Raw genomic sequence first — 23,711 nt, 5'->3', positions numbered from 1 at the left:
AAGTCTAATGCTTCGTTTTTTTTTTGTGAAAGTGTTCTACACAGACAGACGGACAAAGATAAATCGACTAAGAATTTGATAAGGACCCAGAATATATATACTTTTTTAGGTCCCACATGAATATTTTTTGGTGTTACATACAGAATGACAAAGTTATATATACCCTATATCACCACTTATGGTGGTGTAGGACAGGAAACAAATAACTCACGGTTCATATATAATGAGGAAGGAGGATTTTTCGTACATTAGTACTTTACTATAAAAGTGATCAAAATTTTGTATTTAATATTAATTGTGTAGTGAAGCACCCAGGGTACACTAGTAGATTAATATTCTTATTGAAGGTTTTTTTCTTAAATAGATATATGTCAGCAAATAATAAAGATATCGATTTATAAATACCCAAGGTTCGGCTTATCAGAATATAACACCCTTGCATGTTCCTAAAAAACATGTGTCAACACAAGCAGAAAAATAATGACATTTATTAAACAAAATAAAACTTTTTATTTATTTTTAATTTACATTTTATTTATAATAAATTATTAATTTATAATACAAATGAGTATGATTAACATAACATAATAATAATAATGTTGTTTCACAATTTCTTTTTTGTTTTTACAATATTTGTTTATTTTTAATTTCATAAATATTCTACAAATTCCCTTAAGGATTAATATATTTATTATTAATTTATAGCAATTATTACGTGATATGTAAACTCAAGAGATTTACACAACTAATAAAGTATAAATAAATAAATTTTTATACACAATACAATTTAAAAAAGGGACAAGAAGTTTTTTTCAACGTTTGATGTTTACGTTAGAAGTTATTTAATCTTTATGGCAACTTTCAAATAGAAAATTTATTTTAAAATTTGAAACTAAAATAAAATATTTAACTTAAATAATAACGACATACATATTTATAATGAGAAATAAATAAAATTACTAGTATTTGAGTTAAAGTAATGAGCTTAAATTAAAAGGGGCAAAAACTAAAATGAAATAAATAAAAATAATGGTTTTGAAACGAAAAATTTTAAAAAAAGAGTAACTAAAAGAGAAAGTTAATAGTGACTGAAGAGAGTTTCTTAGACTCTCCTATATGTATTTTCTCTTTAACACACTTTTGTGGGAATTAATGTTTAGCTTCATTCTCTTCCTTTACCACAATGGGATCAATTTCCTTAACAACTGCGGGAGTTTCTTTCTCATCATCGGGACGTACTTTTACTTCAACCTTTTTGGATTCCTGAGGAGCTACACCGGGTTCATTTTCATCTTCTGCCTCTATAGGTTCATCATGAATATCAATATCTGATCTACTTTCGGCCTTATGATTGGCAGGCAAAGGTTGATGTTGTTGTTGGGGTTGTTCGACAGCATTGAGAATTGTTTGCAAGAGACCAGAAGATAAGATTTCCTCATGATTAGCGGACTGTTCACCATTACCACCAAACTGTACTTGATAGGTTTGACCATTGTTGGTGGTGTGTTCCTGATGGCTGAAATGTATGGCTTGCGACTTTTGGGCGGAGAGTACATTAAGACCATCTAAACCGGGTAAACCTTCAGGATTGGTGCCATCAGGCAAAGCGGTAACTTGTGACTTTTCTGAAGCATAACCAATATGATCAAGTTCGTTACCACCGGAAGGTGGTGGACTGTAACTGGAGGCGGGTCCTGAGATGAATTGTGTATGTTGTTCAGCTACAGGAATGCTTTGGGCAATGGAAGTGCTGGATCCCGATGAATATTGTTGTTGTTGCTGCTGTTGTTGGTAGTTGAAGTTGGCACCACCTCCTACTAAATTGGGTCCATGTCCGCAATCGTGGAAACGTGGTTGTTCTTGTTGCAAAGGTAAAGCTTGAGCATGTATAATTTCATTATTGTATTGAGAGGCAGCATATGCTGTACTATCAAAAGTGGCGGAGGCACTTGATGTATATGTGGCACCACCATTGAATTGTTGTTGTGAAGGACCTGTGGGTGGCAAGTATTGTTCGGCTGGTGGTGCGGGAGGTAGATATTGAGGTTGTGGTGGTGGTGGAGGCACGCCATATTCAGCATGAGCATTACCAAACTGTTGTTGCTGCTGTTGGAAATGTTGTTGTTGCTGTTGTTGATGATGATGTTGTTGTTGCTGTTCAATTTGTACAAAAACTTGTGGAGGCTGTTGTTGGGGCAACTGTTGTTCAATAATATCATGAGGTATTTGTTGTTGTTGCTGTTGTGGTGGCACACCATATTCAATATTCAAATTACCAGGACCAGTTTGTGGAATTTCATTGGCGGCAGGAGGAATATATGTAGGTGCTTGTACATGAGGCTTAACACCAAATTTATCTAAATGTTGAACAGTGGCGCCGATAGTTTCGAAAAGTCCCTGAGGTACAGGAGGTCTAAAGGCTACAGGTTTGCTGGGTTGAGCACCGCCATGTACAGGGAAGTTAGCCAAGTTGCCAGATTGTTTGCCATATTGAATACCTAAACCGGCTTGAGCATGATGATGAACAAAAGCAGCAGCACCTGGACCGGAGGGTGGTGGAGGACCATAGTTGCCGCTGGGTGGTGGTGGTGGAGGACCATAGTTACCGCTGGGTGGTGGTGGCGGTCCGTAGTTTCCTTTAGGTGGTGGTGGAGGACCATAGTTGCCATTAGGTGGTGGTGGAGGACCATAGTTACCGCTGGGTGGGGGTGGAGGACCATACTTGCCATTGGGTGGTGGTGGAGGTCCAAAGTTACCGCCAGAGCCGCTAATGCCAAAACTGCTGTGAGAATTAGACTGTTGTTGGAATTTGTGTGCATACTTGGAACCAGGAGCATAAGAATCTGAAGGAGGTTTGTTATAGGAATCATCAATGGAACCCAAAGAGAGCTAATGAAACAAAAAATAAAACAGTTACAAACTTTCTTAAATTCCTAAACCAAACATTCGATACCCACCTGCAAAGCTTCAGCTTCTAAGGAATTCAAACCATGTTGATTAAAATCTCCTGCTGGTCCAGTCGAGGGTAAAACATCTTGCTGTTGCACTACATTATCACCATCCAAACTGCCCGATTGCAAAGCTACAGCTACTAATTGTTCATCGGATAAACCATCAATAATACTGCTACCACCCGAACCAGAACCGCTAACTAAGACAGTAGAACCAGCACCAGTAGCACCAACACTGGCATAACCGGCAGCACTTGCTCCACCGCTGTACTGAGTTGTAGAGAAAGAAGAAGCAGAAGAAGAATGTGCAGAACCTTGGGCAACATGACTGTAACCAGATTGAGTATCAATATGATTGTTTTCGACATAAGATCCTACAGGAGCAGGAATGGGTTTCCAACCATCACAGGCGGTATGGAAGGGAGCCTGAGATCCTGCTACGGAGTGAGTATGACCAGAGGCATCAATTTGTATTTGCACTTGTTGTTGCTGCTGTTGATGATGTTGGCTTTGCTGGTGATGACTTTGGGAGTTTTGTGAACCTGATAGAATAATAGTGGTCTCAGGAACACGATTGAAATTGGGCAATGGTGGTGGACCATAGTTTGGTGGTGGTGGACCGTAAATCTGCTTGGGTGGTATGTTCAAAGGTCCCGAGGGAGGTGGTCCATAGGAAGTGGCTGGTTGATGTTGAGGCTTAAATTGTGGAGCAGGTTGGAACAAAGGCAATGCTTGTGGTGGTGGAGGTCCATACTGAGGCTTGGGTGGTCCATAAGAGGGAGCTGGTTTATGTTGCAATTTTTGTGGTGGTGGTCCATAATTATTGCTTGGTTTTGGTGGTGGTGGACCATATTGTTGTGTTGGAGGAGGACCATATTGCTGTTGAGGCTTATGGGGAGGTCCGTAAAAAGGTTTGGGAGCACCATAGTGGTTTTTGATTTGTTCATGTAATCCCGAAAACGATGAGCCGCTACCACCAATAAAGTTTAATTTGGGAGGTCCATATTTCAAAGCTGGTGGTCCATATTCACGGAATGGCATCTGTTGTGGTACACCATACTCACGATGAGGCAGACGTTGTGGTGGTGGTCCATAAGAAGGTTTGATTTGTATGGCATGCGTTGAGCACGCTAACAGCGCTGTTAGCAGCGTAAAGCGAAAAAACATCTAGAGGAGAAAGAAATGAAAGTAGTATAGAGTTGTAAGAAGAATTAGTAAAGAAAAGGAAGTGGAAATTTAATTGTAGTTGTAAAGACTAGATAGTAGAGGAAAAATATTGGGAAGTATTCAATTTAATAGACTTAAGTATAGACATTAGTAGAATGAATTCATAAATTTAAAATGTAAATTGTATGCAAAATTCCGGGACTGAAATCGGACTTAAATAACTCTTTTTGAAATCTTTAATCTTTAAATTCAGCAGATTTAAGATTTAACTTATTCCAAACACATTTGTTTTTTATTTTTGTTCAATATTATTCTAAAATGTCATGTTATCATTAAGCTGCCTTGCCATGTTATTTAAACCAAACAATGTAAAACTGATATATACCATAAACTCCACGAACATCTACGGAGGAACAAATATATTTACATATGATAAAGCTTTAGCGTACATGTAAGCTGCTGTAAAAATCCTGCGGGCTTATAACAATTTTCATACCTTAACACCACGCTATCCCTTCTTCATAATAACAACAAGAACTTATGATATTTTTATGAAGGCATATTCCTAGACACCGTCATATTGTAACCATTGACGCTGTTGCTTGCCAAAACTACTGATGCCATTACTAGTACCTCTTAGTGGAACAGCAACTAACAACCATGTATAGCAACTTGTTTAAACAAATAAGCCAGCATCTCGCCAGCATCATCAGTTTGTATCATCTATGGTTGGCACAGTTGACATTGAGGAAGACAAGGTAGTTTTTCGGGTTTAATAAAGTGAATATTAGCGGAAATATAAGTTACATAGTGATTTGATCGTATTATTTGTAAGATTCGGCGATTTCTCTTTGTACATCTGAAATCTTAAGGTTTACTTTTATCTAAAAAATTGTTAATTTCCCTTTAAGATCCGACCTGTGGATCCATGACTATTAACTTAACGTAGTATTACAATTAATACGAAGATCAAGTTATGAACGCAAAAAGGTATACTCCACTTTTCTCCCATTTCGTCAATTTTACGCTTAACAAGTAGCAACTATAGATCATTTTTACTATATTTATTTTACAATCAATTGTATATTTGGCGCTACAGATCGGTCGTATACATTTCGGGGTACTTTGCATCGCATCTTTTTCACTTAATGAGATATTCTACTCGGTTTATAAGTCCTGTCAGAATGTCTTACTAAATAGTTCAGAGCAGCATTACAAATTCTATCAACTTCGCACAAAACAGATATATTCTGTCATAGGATTCCGTGCACGATCTTTCGGATATTTGTGCCACTAATCGGTAACTGTCAAGAGCAGTGAAAAATTACATAATATTCCGTTGTCCATCAATATTTTTGCTACTGATCGTCTACTGTCATGTCTTGATCACTGAATAGATCATTTGCTTAAATTTGTGAAAAAGTCCGACATTATAATGTCTCCGCCATTGATTTTAATTCATTGACATAAATTCAAGTGAATATTCTGTCTCACAGTTCGTGGATGATCTTTTGTATATTTGTGCTCTCAACAAACGTCAAAAAATTTGATCATTAACATTATATTCCCTAGACGATATCTAAAAGAGCTTTTGAAAACTCGCAAAGGATCATGCATCTATTTAGGTTTAAATTCCGTGAGCGCTATTTGCTCAGTCTGAAAGAGTGATCACTCCTATCATATTAGTATATGTGTACTGCTGATGCTAAGGATCAATTTATTGTATTGCTAATCGATCATAATCAAGGAAAGTAATCACTTCTACTTTTTTGACAGACGCGCAGAAAACTTAAAAGCGTAGAACGCGTCGTGTGGACCTCCAGCATAAGAAAAGTGACTGTACAGTATTGTATAAATCTAATGTGATAAAGAGCAGTTAGATAAATCACGAATCAGTTTTAAGATACTACATCACCTACCTCTGACCACTTTGAATTTACAAATAGATAAAGATCTCAGTCGCATATTGATCTGGGTATACATATGCATACCATTGTATCTCGATACATTGAGAGTTTCTTGCTTAGTCATATCCTTAAAGCATGACGGTGTTCTATGAGACTACACGCCTTCCGATATTGGAATGTAAAGTGAAAAACGTTCATCACAACCGAAAGCAACATTTTACCAATTCACGTTCAACATATGATGGAAGTATGTATATTGCTATTGTTCTGTGGGGGAGGCTTGATGTTGTACCATGTTGGTTTTGAGTTGCTGTATTGTAATTTTAATCATATAATTTTTTTTTTGCTCGTCATTTTTCGGTAGGGGTTTCAAGTTGTCAAGCGTCACTCTTAACGCTTTGGCAGAACAATTTTGTAACCAAATCCAAACAGCTAAAAACTACCCCCCCCCCCCCCCCCCCCCCAAAAAAAAAAAAAATATGTAAAGGTACAAAGATACACGCCAAATAGTGGCTGCAGCTGACAAATAAACCAACATACATGTGAGACCATTACAAGTAGAAGCCCAAGTTTTTGTACATCACTTCCATTCATAACGTCACACATAGACGAAACGAAAAAATTCATATCAAACCCTTCTCATAATAACCGACAAAAACATACGAGCCAACAGCAAATACATAGATATCTACAATATTGTTTCTATAAAGACAACAACTACAATAAACAAATGACAATAACAGCAGCTAAAAAGACAATAACTACAATAACAACAATATCGCTGTTGTTTTGTCATAACTCATAGATACTTTAACAACTTTATTAAAATTCAAAATGTGTACACAAAAATTTCAACTCATAAGCTGAAAGCATTAGGTGTTTATATGTTAAGTTGCCCTCAGTGCGTTTTCCGTTTAATGTGCCATAAACAAACACCCACATATCGTACGAAAAAAAAAGAAATACTACTCTAAATAGTACGTGAAGTACTCAGCCAAATGTAACAACAATAGCAACAACAACAACATAATAAGGAATATAAATATAAATAATGTTATGATACCTTGTAACGTATGTTATCCAAAATTATATGTATATGAGACTGAACGAAGAAAGTAGGTATGTATTTAAAATTAAAATATGTAGACGATAATTGTAACATGTATCTTGTAACACGAGCTAAAGGTGTCGAATATAAAATATTTTTTATTTTTTTGTTGTCACATGTTTTGTTTTTTTTATTAAATATTAAAAAAAGCATGCTGCGGAAATAATAAAGCGTAAAGACTACTTTAGCAAGTCTTTAAATGATTTATGTTTTCAGGTGAAAATTAAATACTAGTAAGTAATTAATGCGCCCCACTAACACCCAATTAATTCACCACTCTAGCCTCTCTTTTTTTAATGTTGTACATACATATATTTTTTTTAAAGTTTATATAAATAGTTCATATCTGATAATCTGATCTTTGTTCCAAAATAAAAAAATGTTTGAGAAAATTCTCTTCTTATAGAAAAATTTCCAAAAATGTTATTATAATAGAAAATTTTCAAGAAATTTCTGTTTTTATAAAAAATTTTCAAGAAAATTCTATTTTTAAAGAAAATTTTACGTAAAATTTTATTTTTATAGTAAAAGTTGCTAAAAATTTTAATTTTAATACAGAAAATTTTTATATATAAAAAATTTTCGAAAAAATTTATTTTATAGAAAACTTTCGACAAAATCGTCTTTTATCGAGAAAGTCGCTTTTCTATAGAAAATTTCCGAGAAAATCTTTTTTTCTGGGAAATTTTAAAAAAAGTTCTAGTTCAGTTCTATTTCAGTTCTAGTTCGGTTCTAGTTCAGTTCTAGTTCAGTTCTAGTTCAGTTCTAGTTCAGTTCTAGTTTTAGTTCAGTTCTAGTTCAGTTCTAGTTCAGTTCTAGTTCAGTTCTAGTTCAGTTCTAGTTCAGTTCTAGTTCAGTTCTAGTTCAGTTCTAGTTCAGTTCTAGTTCAGTTCTAGTTCAGTTCTAGTTAAGTTCTAGTTCAGTTCGAGTTCAGTTCTAGTTCAGTTCTAGTTCAGTTCTAGTTCAGTTCGAGTTCAGTTCTAGTTCAGTTGTAGTTCAGTTTTAGTTCAGTTGTAGTGTTTGAAGTTGTAGTTCTAGTTTTTTTTAGTGCAGTTCCGGTCTGAAAAATTATTCTTTCTATAGAAAATTATCGGGAAAATCTTTTTTTTATAGAAAATTTTCGATGAAATATTCTTTTTATGGAAAATTTTCTTTTTATAGAAAGTTTGTGTAGAAAATATTCTTTTAATAAAAAATTTTCAAGAAAATCTTCTTTTTATAGAAACAGGCTCTAAAAAATGTTCCTTTTGGAAAAAATTTTTTCAGAAAATCCTTATTGTTCGGGAAAATCATCTTTTAATTGAATATTATATATTTTCGTGAAAATCTGTTTTCAATAGAACATTATCTAGAAAATATTATTTCTATGAAAACTTTTCAAGAAATTATCTTTCTATAAAAAATGATCAAGAATTTTTTTCCGTTGTTAAATCTAAATGAAAGTATCACCTTACTCTTGAATTTGATAATGAAATTCCATACATTGTATTTACATTAAATTTATATATAGTAAATAGGTTTTTCTTTCATACGTACATATCAGTATGTATGTACTTGCCTACAATTTCTACTAATTTATCTATTTAATACTTTCCTTAATTTTACAAATTTGTTACAATTTCAATAAATGTGTGTCAAACTTATATTGTTTTGAACTCTGCATATACCTTACACTCTCATATGTATTTCAAAATACATTCGTATATTTTGTGGTTTACTTATCAAACTTTCACTTGTGTTTTTTTTGTTTGTTTAAAATTTAATTAATTATATTTAATTAGTAACTAATTTTTTGCATTTGTAACCTTTCAATTTCATTTTCAATTGAATGTATTTCTCATTGTACTTTTCAATAAAGAAGAAGAGGTCATGCAACATGGGTGTTGCATGTGTGCCTTAGACTGTTGTTTCCCCTTGGTTTGGTTTTTTTTTGTTGTAGTTATTTTATAGGCTTTACTTTAATATGCCCGTATTAAAAAATATTCAGTTTTACAAGTACCCTGAGAAAATTTATAGGAATAGGTGATGTGTTCCATTATACATACATCCATATATAAACATATATGAACATAAGAAGTTATGTATGCATTAAAGTACCTTTTGAAGGGAAAATAAAATCTGTTAAAGAAATTGTGTATTGTGTTTTTGAAGGGGGAATTTAACCAAATTTATTATTATGCCAGTAGTTTTGTGAATTTAATTAAAGATCAAACCTACATTTATCTATATGTATGTATAATATGAATCTGTTTAAGGGGAGAGCATTGAGCAAGTTGGGTACTTAATATTCATTACCCATATTTTGTACAAGTTTTTGGTAACAAATAATTTCTCCAAGTGCACAAATATGTATATAAGTACGAGTTTGAGATACTAAATGAAAATAAGCATATTTTGCATCTGTCGTGTTAAGTAATTTGACATTATTAAACTGGTACTGTGGTATGCATAACACGATGAACGCCCCTATTTTTTGCTGCTGTGTATGTGTCACACTTGCATAAATTTCTCATTTAAAATTTAATTTAAAAACAGTTTTTTGAATAAAAATAAAAATCCAATAAAACTACTAATAAATACGGAAATATATTTACATTAAGCCAATATTTCAACAATAATTTTTTTGTTTTAATACAAAAATAGTGGCTTTAAAAGTTTATAAACAAATAACTTTTGTTTTTTTTCATGTTTAGTTAAAAAAAAATTAAAATTAAAATATTTTTTGTTTACTTTAGCCATAAATTATGTAATAATATTATAATAAATAAACTAAAAATAAACAATAATATAAACAATTGATGTTTTGTTAACAAATTTTAAATATTTTCTTTTTGGTTTAAATAATTTGCTTATTTAAATGTTAATTTATTAACTTTAAGCAAATATTTTGAAAAGGAGTTAAATGGATTTGATAAGCGTCATATGCTATGTAGAAAATTAAATAAAAAATAATTGTGACACATTAGTTTAAATTGTGTGAAATTATTAAAAAAAATTTTATAACTTTAAATTAAATCAAATCCGTCATTCCTGCAAATAGTCAAAATCCATAGTATTAATGAAACCGTAGAAAATTTTATTAACTTTACTATTTCAAGACATTTCGATAAACTTTGCTGTAATAAAAAAAGAATTGCAAGAACATTTTTGTTTCCTATATTTAACAAATTGTTTTAAAAATTTATTTTTATTAAAAAAATTTAAATATAAAAAAATATCTAAAACTTTTCTCATTGACAATAGATACAATTTCCAAGAAAATTATGTTTTTATAAATTATTTTCGAGAAGATTTCTTTTTATAGATTCTTTTTGTAATATTTTTCTTTATATAGACAATTATAGGAAAAATTCTGTTCAGATAATTTTTGAGAAAATTCTCTTTTTCATATCGTAAAAATTCTCTTTTCATAGATAATTTTTAACAAAATTCTTTTTTCACATAAAATTTTCGAGAAAATTATTTTTTTATAGACAATCTTTGAGAAAATTTTCTATTTATAGATAATTTTTGGATAAGTTCTCTTTTTATAGAAAATTTCAAACAAATTCTTTTTTATCGTAAATTTTTGGAAAAAATCTTTTTTATAAAAAATTTTCTGAGTAAATTCTCTTTTAAAAGATAATTTTTGAAAACTTTCTCTTTTTTATAGATAACTTTTGAAAATTATCTTTTTGCAGAAAAATTTCTGAAAAAATTCACTTTTTAGTAATTTTTTACTGAAAATTCTTTTTTTGATAAAATTCTCATTTTATAGATAATTTTTTATAAAATTTCACTTTTATAGAAAAATTTCCAATTATATTCACTTTTTATGGAACAATATAATATCCACGTTTTATAGAAAATTTTTCGAGAAAATTCAACTTTTATAGAAAATTATAAAAAAATCCTTTTTTGAAAAATATTTTCAGAAAATTTCTCATTTTATAGAAAGTTTTCCGAGAAAAATCTCTTTTTATAGATAATTTTTTAGGAAGATTTACTTTTTTTTAGAAAATTTACTTTTATAGAAAATTGTCGGAGAAAATTCCATTCACCATTTTGACGAAAGTAAAGTGGTGGCTCTATATATTTCAAAGGCTCTTGATAGAGTATGGCATGGTGCACTTGTATCAAAACTAATTGCATTTGGTGTCGGTAATAACTTTTCTCGATTTTTTTCAAGCTTTCTCAGAGATCGCACTATACGAGTTGTTATAGATGGAATCTTATCAAACGAGTTCAAGATTAATTCAGAGGTACCGCAAGGCTCCGTTCATTCCTCAACCCTATTTCTTATATCTTTATAAATGACCTTGTATGTCAAACTTCCAACTCTATCTACTCTTTTGACAGCAATATCTGCCATTCTTATTCAATCAATCATAGGCCAAGCTCTCTAGAGATTGGGGCAATGAGACACAATATGAATATCTGAATCACGATTTGATAAAAATCTCTGACTGGGGTCATGTTAACACAGTCGATTTAAACGCCCATAAGACTCAATGTTGTTTTTATTACATAAACCCTTAGCAGATATTGTTGTTCCATCTATATGCATATGAGGGTGGTGTAATAAATATTACACCACCCTCATATGTATTACATAAACTCCTGATGTTCTGGGCATGAAAATTCAGTTCGATGTCCGCTGGACTAAAAGGATTTTCAAGTGTCGAAAGAAGTGTGTCTCGGTTTTTTGAAACGGTGTAAGACCTACTTTACTCCATCTGATCTTCTTAGTATTTTCCGACCGAAAATGGAATACAACTCTTATTGATTCACTGTAGCACCGTCGCAACGTGGGGTGTATTTCACTATTCTATCGATACTACAATGAAAAGTGTTCCTTTGAAATTAGGAAACTTGTTCTCCATACGTCTTTCTTCAAGAACACACCAATTTGTGGTAGATTGGCCAGTGGACCGTTACAACACATTACAGGGAAAATTCATTCTTCAGCCCCACAGTTTGTATGTGGAATAAACTTCCTGCAGAGATATTCCCTGCCACTTTCGAAATAAGAAGATTTAAATCAAATGTACACAAACACTACTCCCTCTACCCTCCTTCCCACAACCTATTTTCCTAGTTCCAACACAATTCTTCACATAAGTAGGGGTCATCCCCTGAGTGCTGGTCCAATAAAAAAACTTTCGAGTGCTGGTCTTTCTTTCTGAGAAAAATCTTCTTTTATATAAAATTTTTAAAGAAAATTAACTTTTTATATGAAATTCACTTCTTATAGAAAATTTTCCAAAATAATTCCACAAAAAACGGAAGGAAAATTTTTTACCTTTGTTATGAAAGAAAAATTTCGAGAAAATTCTCTTTTAATGGAAATTTTTGAAAAAAAAATATCTTTTTATAGAAAATTTACTTTTTAAAGAAAATGATCACACAATTTTCTCTTTATATATTATGTTAAAGAAGATTTTTTATAGAGTATTTCCTATAAAATAGTTTTTTTTTAAGAAATTTTCAAGAAAATTGACTTGGCATAGAAATTTTTTCAGATAATACGGTTTTAAAGAATGTATTTTTTGATTTCTTGTTTGAGCCTTTATGGTGGTAGATAAACATACAAAAATACTTACGGTAGCAATAAGATATTAATAGCTAATTTTCAAACATACCTGAAAGCAGAAAAGAAAAATTTTAAATTAATAATAGAATTCATGAAATAATGATATATAAAGACAAAGTCAGAAACAAAATTCGATTAAGTAACCATTGTTAATATTATAACATTTTCCTCATATTTTGTAATCAGCCTCCGCAAAACTTCCTCTTTTATTTTTTTAAAATAAACTGTTGTTGGACATATTCAAACAAAAATTAATTCCTTAATTAAACTCTATTTTAATTTAATTGGATGTTATTTTTTGAAAATATTCAAATAAATGTTTTAAACATGTTGTTGCTATATTTTCGCATTTAATTTGACATGGCATGTTTAATATTTTAACTCGTATTTGTTATTTGTTGTTGAAATAGTTATAAACTTTTCATTCACATCATTCATTCAGTTAGCTTAGATAATGCATTCACGTTTTTATATCATTTTTCATAATTTTTGTTTTTTTCATTAAACATTTTTGTAGGCTTCACTTAAAATATGTGACGTGTTGTCTCTGAATGCATGATGATGAGTTTTATTTTTTTTTTTTCAATGTTTCCAAGATGATGAGAGTGAAAGTTTTTCTTTTAGTTTTATTTGCAGTGTGATTTGTTTATTTTAGCATTTTTATGCATTTTGCTTTAGATTTTAAGTGTTTGTTTTTTGTCATGTTCATGCACATTTTATCTTTAATATATTTTTTTTAATGCGGGAATTTTTTGCTAAATGTTTGTGAAGATTTTGTTTTTAAATGTTTTAATTAAAATAAGAAATTGTGGGTTTTTTCATTAATATATCTTATGGAAATGTTAAATAATTGACATGTTTAGTAGCTACTGGTATAGAGAGCAACAAGTAGGGTTGCAATGTGTGCCACTAATCAAAATGCTGGTTTTATTTGAAAATATTTCCGCCTTCAAAATTTTTAATATAGTTTTTGATAATTTTTTCCAAAAACCTATTAAACTACTTATACATAACTAGATCAAAAAAAAAAAAAAAAAAAAAAATATGTAAAACAATTCAATTTGGTGTTTACCAGGTCTTATAACTTCCTTAAACAGACAAGTATATATTGACATAATAACTGATTTTAGTAAACTAATATGGATATCAAAGCCTTACATAACTGTTTTTAAAAATATTCCCGAGATTTGGACCGTTTTTTCTTGAATGTAAGATGAACTTGTTTTTACAATTCGTCAAACTAAAATTGATATGTTTTTCAACTTTATGTACATCTTCATGACATATTAAGATAAAATTTTCGAAAAAAAATCCTTTTTTTATAAAAATTTTTCGAATATTTCTTTCTTTTATAAAATTCTTGATATAATCATTTATTTATAATTCTTAGAGAAATTTTCTTTTTAAATGAACTAGTTCAGTTCTAGTTCAGTTCTAGTTCAGTTCTAGTTCAGTTCTAGTTTAGTTCTAGTTCAGTTCTAGTTCAGTTCTAGTTCAGTTCTAGTTCAGTTCTAGTTCAGTTCTAGTTCAGTTCTAGTTCAGTTCTAGTTCAGTTCTAGTTCAGTTCTAGTTCAGTTCTAGTTCAGTTCTAGTTCAGTTCTAGTTCAGTTCTAGTTCAGTTCTAGTTCAGTTCTAGTTTAGTTCTAGTTCAGTTCTAGTTTGAAAAAATATTCCTAGAAAAGAGGTATATTCGAAATGATGATTTTTGCAGCGAATCATAACGAATAGTTTCATAATAATAGCAACGGAAGAGTCACAAGAGTGAAATATCCAGGTAAAGCTTATAATTTAGTGGGAACGGCTTCACTGTCATGTATAAAAAGAAATTAAAAAATATTACATTTTCAAAATTTAATTATGACACAATTAACTTCAAACCTGACCAATGCCAGAGATAATTATAATTTTCCAGTAATTATGCTGTAATATTTTCCTCGCAACAAATAGCTTTCATAATTTAATGTCTTCTTTTATTTACAAATTATTTAACATTTAATTTATTTTTCCTCATCATTATATAATTTTATGGAAATTTATCTTTATTTAAAAAAAAAACAACAACAACAATACAGAGAAGTGTTATAATAAAACAAACGCCTATATTACAAATTAAACAGTAGCTTGTGAGTAAGACACACGCTTTAATGCTTTTAGGCCAGGTTTATTAGTTAAAAGCCAATAAAGTTGTATAAAGTAAAAAAACTGCAATCAAGTCCAGTCATATCATTGATATAGAAAATTATAAAGGTGTTAATAAAAACCAGATCAACTTATTTTAAGTCATTTTAAATATAAGTGTTTTCTTATGCTGCATGTTTAAATGCTGCTGTCTGTCTGCTCTTACTTGCCACACTTATGATATTATGAACCAGCAACATTTACATTTTGGTCTTCTCTTGGTTTCTATGCGGCTTTGTGGTGGCACTCATGAAAAATTCATTTTTTATTTATTTTATAGTCAGTCTTGTTTACTTCTATTACATTTTTTATTTTATACAATTTTGTCTACAATTCAATGTCAAAATCTTGTTAACTGAAATGACCAACAAAAAACTCACTGCGTTTCCATTTACACTATGTAAATGCACAATGGTTTAGAGATATACATGTCTAAAAATAACGTAAAAATTTCAAGACGACGGAATAAATTGTAAACGAAGAATATCTCAACTGTGAACTAAGAATCTTTAAATTGTGAACGATCGATCTGAAAGACTCAAAAACTCTAAGTAAATTATTTTAATTTATTTTAAACCTTTTAAATAAACTCTAGCTCTCTAAGTTTATCTTGAAACAAACTACCACGACCCTTGTAAATCTCAGAGAACTACAGTTCTAATTCAGTTTTAAATCAGTTCTAGTTTAGTTCTAGTTCAGTTCTAGTGCAGTTCTAGTTCAGTTCTAGTTCAGTTCTAGTTCAGTTCTAGTTCAGTTCTAGTTCAGTTCTAGTTCAGTTCTAGTTCAGTTCTAGTTCAGTTCTAGTTCAGTTCTAGTTCAGTTCTAGTTCAGTTCTAGTTCAGTTCTAGTTCAGTTCTAGTTCAGTTCTAGTTCAGTTCTAGTTCAGTTCTAGTTCAGTTCTATTTCAGTTCTGGTTCAGTTCTTGAGGGCGTTTCCGCAAAATACCTTTAATATTTTTTAGAAGTGTTTTTTTATTAAAAAATTTAATTCAGCCCATTGTGCAATACACGTAATATTGCTTTTAAGACAGTTAGTTAGCCTGCCGGCTAGTTAAACCACTTTTTTTCTTGGCATGTGTTATAAATTTCACAGAGTCATGAAATGGTGTTAAAGACTAAAAAAAAAAAAATGTCTTCAAAAAAGTTGTAAAATTTGTAATTGAATTTATAGCTCTTTTATTAGACTGTGTTTTCTACAATTTGCTGTCGTTGTTTTTATTTCTTTTCCTCTTGTCATTTGTGGATTCTACAGTTTCTTGGAAACACACACACAAAATTAAAATTTATTACTTTAAAATAAAATAAATGGATATTGGTTTAGGGATGTTGGAAAAAACTATAAAATTAAAATTTATTGATTGTTTTCTAAGATTTCTTTGCAAAAATCAAGTAATTTTTGTTTTCAATCGGTTTAAAAGGATTAAAATGTTTGATTGAAATGAATGAAATATTTTGATGTAAGAAATTTGGATAAATTAGAGACATTAGGGATCATATATGACAAACACGTATGTTTCATTTTAAAAACAATAATCACTATCAGTTCAGATTGTTAGAAAAGTTATTATTACCATGAACTTTTTTAACCTACTTCAATTTATGAGAATTTTTTTCCACACCTAAGATTCTTTCATTTTTGCCGTTTTCTAGCTGGCTTTTAAACATAAATTATTTTAACACTTTTTTAATGCCTATTTTTCAATTTTGCCTAAATTGTTATAAAATTTTATTTGCCTTTTATTTAATTGTCTACGTGTTATTATTTGCCACATTTTTTTGAGAATATCATATCAACTTTCAAATTAATTTTTGTTTTCGTTTTCTTCTTAGAATATAAATAAAATGCAAAACGAGTAGAAATTAAAGTAAAAACCCTTTTCAATTAGTTGATGTTTTATTAATGAACCTCAAAGTCCTTAACAGTTTGTTATAAAATTTTATATGCTTTAGGTTGTTAAAGACTTAGTAGGAGTGGAAAAATCCTTGGTGTTAATGAGTATTGATTGCAGAAACTGATATTTTAAGGGTACGATGGCAGAGAAGGTCGCTTTAGGACTTCTCTGCTAAAAAATTAATAGAAAATTAAGAAAGAACTAGAATTAAACTTGAACTGAACAAAAACTGAAATAGAACTGAACTAGAACTGAACTAGAACTGAACTAGAACTGAACTAGAACTGAACTAGAACTGAACTAGAACTGAACTAGAACTGAACTAGAACTGAACTAGAACTGAACTAGAACTGAACTAGAACTGAACTAGAACTGAACTAGAACTGAACTAGAACTGAACTAGAACTGAACTAGAACTGAACTAGAACTGAACTAGAACTGAACTAGAACTGAACTGAAATAATATTAATAAGGGTATTAAGGAAAAACTAAATCTAATAGCATTTGAAGAGTAAACTCTTTCCATCTGTATTTTCTTTTAAACAATGGTGACACTTTTAAAAATATCAACAACTTTTATACTAAAACCTTTACAATATAAAAAATTTTATTGAAAAGCGGATAACTGTGTATGATATTTATTTTATAAATACGTATTAAGGTCATCTTTTTCTTGTTGCAACATCTAGACTACGCCATTCGAATATATATGTATGTGTGTGTTTATGTATAATTTTATTATAACAAACAGACATTATGCGTCTACATTCATTATCCTTGTAATCCTTGGCAAATACTGTGCTAAGTAGTTAAGTAAACTACTACAATGAGTTAGTAAAATAGATACTTTTTTAACACATACACATATACACTAGACTTTTAATAGCGGCATAAACGCACTATTTCTTAAGGCAGTAAGAAAAAAAAACAAAAACAATAAAAAAGAACGGCAAATATTGTTTCATATCAGAAGGTTTCTTTTCCCCCTTCTTAACTTCCTTTCATTTTATCCTCAAACTCTTTACTAACCTTTAGTTATAGTTTTTGCTACAATGTTCTTTTTTTCTCTTATTTTTATTATTGTTGTTAGTGCTTGAACTTTTGCAACAGTAAAGTTTTGCAGCACATATTTTTGCACTAATTGCAGTAAATGAAAAATAATTTCTTCTTATAACAAGAAGAAGAAAAAAATTAAATAAAAAAAGTTACGCTAAGAAATTTTTCTTGTGTTTTCTGAAAAAAGAATGAGTTTTTTTAACAAACTTATGAAAACAAGCTAGAAGAAAAGCAAAGAAATTTTATGACAATATTTTTTTTTTGCTCTTGTATGCAAACATTTTTGTTTTAATTAATGCTATTAGAGATATTAGAAACAATAATAACAATAAATTAAGAACAAAGGATTAAAGTAGGGATAAAAAAGTATGTCCTTGTAGTAGGTAGAGTTAAGTTTTAAAATGAGTTAAAATTGCTTTAGGGATTTTAACTAAATTTTTAATATTGCTTTTTAATTTAGTTAATAATTTCTTGAAAAAGTTTTTTATAAAAATTATAGTTGAAGCTTTTTTTTATTCAGGCGCTTAGTTGGCTTTTTGATGTTTATGTAACATGTTGCTAATAACAGCAACATGTTGATGGTAATTTAAAATATGTTAATGGTTATGATAAACATGTTGCTAATATGTTAAAAACTTTTGAAGATTTTTTTTTACACTCTTAGACCTGGGAACCTGGTTCACACTGGGAAACTTTTATTGAGAAACTTTTGATTTTGTGTGTGAGAGAAGGAGATGACTGATATTTCTTTCTCTTTCTCTCACACACAAAAATCAAAATTTTCTCAAAAAAAAGTTTCCCAGTGTGAACCAGGTCTTAATGAACATATCATTTGTTTACTAGTAGCTGCATCTAGATAATGTTGCGTTTATTTCTGTTGATTAGTTGAAGGAGGTTTTGCAACATGTTGCGTGTTGCAGAAAATATGTTGATATCATGAGAAATGTTTAATAAAAACGTACTTCTTCAAAAATTTTAAATATAAATTTATATAATTATGTCAAAAGGGAATTAATTCAATGAAGAATTTATTTTAAATGTTCCATAAATAGAAGATTTTTTTGGATAAATCTTGAATTGATCGCAAGTTTTCTATTGAAACAAAATTTATCGCGAATCAAAAATGTATAGCAAATTTTCATTGAAAAGGAAATCAATTGTAAATTAATTATAAATAGAACTACAATATTTTTTTCGTAATTTCTGTAAATTAAAGATTTATCGCGAATGAATCGTAAACTTTGCATAAACATATATATTATAGCAAATTTTTTATGAATTTTTTTTTAAATGAAATTACTTTTAAAGATAAATTTTATCAAAAATTGTTCGCAGAGATTCTATAATGAGAAATATTTGATAAATTGATAAATTTTCGCGATTTTTTTTTCCAATTTTTTTTTTAACAACAAGCATCTTTTTCTATAAACAAGAAAAAAATCTCGGAAAAGAAACTATTTGTCCCGAATTATTGATATTTTTCTTAGAATTATTCGCGAATTACTGTTAAGTTTTTTTTTTAAATGAAATATTAATTTAAAATTTATTTTAAAGAAAAAATTTATCAAGAATTGCTTTATAAAAATAAATATTTGGTAAATTTTCGCGAATTGTTCCTAATTTTGTTAAGAAAGTAGAAATTTGATAAGAAAATTATTTAAAAATTTTTTAAAGAAAACAGATCACAAATTTTGTATAAAGAGTTTATTGGAAAAATCTATCGCGAATTATTTTAAAATAAAATTGTGTGAATTTTGACCTTTAAGTCAATTTCCGAAGGGGAGTTTGTATGGGGGCTAGGGTCAAATTAGGCCACATCATTACAAAAATCGGTAGTGTCATAAAAAGTTCTTTAAAACTATGTTTTGTCAATTTTTGTTAACATAATAGAACATTTAACGTAATTTTGAGCTCAAAAACCTTATTCGGGGGAAACGCTTATATAAGGGCTAAACGAGATAATGAACCGATTTCAACTATTATCAATAGCCAGATTTTATCTTAAACCTGGATCCGATAGAGTGAGCACAAGGTTTACATTGAAACACACACAGACAGACGGACATGGCTCAATCGTCTCAGAAAGTGATTTCGTGCCAATTGGTGTAGGATTAGGTAGGTATTACAAACATCAGCACAAACGCATAATACCTTCCTCACTGTAGTGGTGTAGGGTATTAAAATGTCCAAATCAAAGAGATAGTTGTAAAGATATATCTGTGAATATATAGTTGTATATAGCTTACGTTTGTTTTACCTCACGCATCAAATTGTATCTTAAACCTGACATTGAAAAACTGACCCCTAAACATTTTACATTTTAACGAGTATTTACGTTAAATTTTCAAATCAAATGTTAACATTGTTTAGCTTTTAATATTTTTTCTAATTAAATTTTATTTGATTTAGTGAAATTTTCGAAATAGTGGTAAAAAAAACGTAAACATTTAAAAAAAAACTATAAAATATGAACGTGCTATTGATTATCTAAAATTAAAATCATAATTTTGAAATGTAGATTTAAAGAGCGATAAAAAGATTTTATTACAAAATTTAATGTATGTTTTTCAAAGAAAGTCTCGAAATAAAAATAGTTTGTAATTGTTTATAAAATCTTTATTGCTAAAAAAAAAACTATTTCGAATGGCATTGTTATAAAAGTACTTTTAAAGATACCAATTAGTAAGCAAAACATCTGATTTGTAATAGTTTAGGGTACTATTAGAAAGCATACTATTTCATTTTTAAAAATAATTCTTATAAAAAACTAGTTTTAGAATAAACTTGTCAAAGTCCTTAAAGAATACGTTATCCTTAATAAAAATACAAATAATTTTTTTTTTTTAATACAAATTTAACTGAAACAATAAAGGATTTAAAGAGACAAAAACAGCGAAAAGACTAAAGAAAATAAACATTAACGTCAACAAAAAATGACAAACAATAGAATATTTATGCTTAAAAAAAAGAAGAATCTAATTAATGTAGAGTTGGGGTTTTTTTCTCACAACAAAAAAAAAACACAATTTTTAAATACCAAAACAAAAGCAGACAAAAAGAGATGATTTAAATAAATAAACAGGATTAAAAAATTCTATTATTTTGCTGTTGTTTGTGAGGTAATGATTTGTTTTTTTTTCTTTTTGTTAAGAGATTTTTTTGTTTAATGTGAAAATTAAGGGGAAATTAGCATAATTCGAAGAAACATTTAATTGAGCCATTGTTCAATAAATTTTAAAAATTGTTTAACAAAATTCCCAAGTAAATCTTGCATTGGTAAATAATCAATTTTCCCCTACTTCTTAAGTAGCTTTTAAATTCATTATTTATACACGATGATATCATTGAAGGCAAGTACTTCTACGATCACTTACAAATAAGGAGTTATTTGCAATTTCGCTTGTAACACTATAGTGGAGAAGATATTGTATGTTTTGCTGATGTTTGTAACATCCATAAATATTTATTGTATCCAACCTTAAAGTATACCAATCCACTCAAAACTACTTTCTGCTATGCTGTGTCCGTCCGTCCGTCCGTCTGCGTGTCCATGTAAACCTTGTGTTCACACTACAGATTGCACACAGATATTTTTATGACACTTGCACATGCTCCTCATTTGATCAAATGTCAAGGCCTAAAAAAATGATTCAAATCGGTACATGCATAGCCGTACGCGCCGAATAGAGGTTTGAATTTACAAATATGTTAAACATTATTGTATCTCTCCAAAAGTTGACAAAATTTAGTTTTGTAGCCTAAATTATACTGCCAACTGTCGAAAAGATCGAGATTTATTTGATCCAATAGCCCCCAAACAAAGTCCCCCTTAGAAAATGGTTGGAAAGACAAAACGGAATAACAAAAATATATGTCACTATCGTGATTTCAACAGATAGGCGAATGGACGGACGGACGGACGGAAAGACGGACGGAAGGACGGACATGTCTAGATCGCCTAAGAATCTACTAAAAAAAAGAATATATATATTTCTATCGGTCTTAGGCGAATATTTCGATATGTTACAAATGGAATAACAAAAACCATATGCCTTACTTCCTTATTTTTCTATGATGGATATGATAATGTGGCCAAAAAGTGATATTTAAAAGAATTATTTCAGCACAATTTTCGAATCGATAAAACTTTTTAAAGTGGCCTATTAATGAATCTTTTGATAAAATATATATTGTTTTAAATTTTAAAGATTTTGTAACAAAATTTTTCACTTGTGTCTACCAAGTATGTGTCATAGTAACTAAAGTCTAACTTTTACAAATATAAATGTTCTTGAATCATTGGTTTGGTCATAATTTGGTACTGAAAAGATAACTTTTTGTATCAAGCAGTCCTTGGGAACTGATTAAAGTTTTATTTAAAATAATAATAATTCAACTCATTAAAAACTCAAAAAACAACCTTCACATTAACTAAACTTTTACTAAATTACTTAATTATTTTTTATTCCTTAAGGCATACATTTAGAAAAAAGGACGATATTTTCTTTATCTTGCTCACATTAATTTCCAACAAAAACATTTTTTCTTTCACAAATTTTTTCATTGTTTTTTGTTTTTTTGATATGCAAATAATTAAGTAATGTTTTTTTGCTGGGTATTCTTTAATTCTAGTCAAAAAAGAAAAAAAAAACACTCATAAGGATGCGATTTGTTAAGTCCTGGGAATTTTCTATTAAAATTTTTAGTTTAAGTTTTTCTTTTAGTTTCTCTTTCAACTCCTTTATGTTTTGAATAGTTAGTTTGACACAATACTTTAATCCCATTTTATTTGCCTGGTACAACACTGTCAGATTTATATAAACCTCTTTGTCAAACAAATATTTTAGAAACACAGAGCACAAAAATAAAAACAACATCAACAAGGAATACAATTATTCCAGTTTTTATTATTATTTTTTTGTTTAATATAAAATGATGAGGATGCCTACCATTTGTTACGGGTTGCAAAGAGAAAAAAAGTCACAAAACACTGTTAATCCTTAAAGTTGTTGATTGTCGGGTTGGTTGGTTGGTTGGATTTATGTTGATGACAATATTAATGACGACGACTATGATGCTGTTGCTGATGACAACGACAAGGATTCTACTGTGCACGATATTCGTTTGTTTTTGCTTGATGCTTTAGCGTATCAACTTCCGGTTTTAAGTTTCAAACATAAAACAGCAGAATAAAAACGGGATTTCAACAAACAAACGGAAACGGATATAAGAATGTTTGAAAATTTTATTTGTCGTTTTATTTTCTTATTAACTTGTAGAACACATACATACACTCAAACAAAAACAATTGCGAGGATTTTTCGTTTTAAAACTAAATCAAAAAAATTCTTAGTTTAATTTGTTTTTTTTTCACTTTTTTTAATAATTTAGTTAAAGTTATTTTTATTTAATTTAACTTGTCGTTACTTTTCGTTTCAATCAAAAAATAAGCAAAAAGCTTGTTGAACAAGCTTTAGTTTCGTTTTCTTAGATAATAAATAAATGGTTTTTTTTTAAAGGAAAAAAAACCGACGCGACAATTTTTTCCAAAAAAAAAACAACCGGCGTTCGTATACGACCCGTTGCTTGCCACTTGTGAATATTAAATGCTGGTTGTAAGATGTTAACGGTTACTATTATAACCACAAAAAGCCAAAAAATTGTATATTTCAGTTATTTTTCGTCTGGCTAACGGAAGATCGCACATGTAATACATAAAATTCGGTTAACATAGTTGCTGTTTGTTGTAGTTGTTTTAAACCATGATGTTGGTTGTTTTTTCACAGCTTTTTGGCCAGGAGAGAGTAAGTGCACACTCACACACTTACAAAAAAAAAGAGTGCGAGTCATGAAAATAATGCAAATAAAACCGAAAGTGTTT

The 23,711-nt window shown here is 29.6% G+C and overlaps 1 protein-coding gene across 1 annotated transcript; it reads right to left on the bottom strand.

Moving 5' to 3' along the window:
* Positions 1–883: 883 nt before the first annotated feature.
* On the bottom strand, positions 884–23,441 carry LOC111677587 (trithorax group protein osa). The gene is made up of 3 exons (XM_023438738.2): positions 22,780–23,441; positions 2,958–4,118; positions 884–2,889 (listed from the first exon to the last, which is right to left on the bottom strand). Exons 1-3 carry the CDS (start codon positions 22,780–22,782, stop codon positions 1,150–1,152), a joined length of 2,904 nt encoding a protein of 967 aa, XP_023294506.2. The 5' UTR covers positions 22,783–23,441; the 3' UTR covers positions 884–1,149.
* Positions 23,442–23,711: the final 270 nt, after the last annotated feature.

The sequence above is a fragment of the Lucilia cuprina genome, chromosome 3, assembly GCF_022045245.1.
Source record: "Lucilia cuprina isolate Lc7/37 chromosome 3, ASM2204524v1, whole genome shotgun sequence".
NCBI lineage: Eukaryota > Metazoa > Arthropoda > Insecta > Diptera > Calliphoridae > Lucilia > Lucilia cuprina.
Note: the sequence above shows the minus strand (reverse complement) of the source record. Positions and strands in the feature narration are given on the sequence as shown.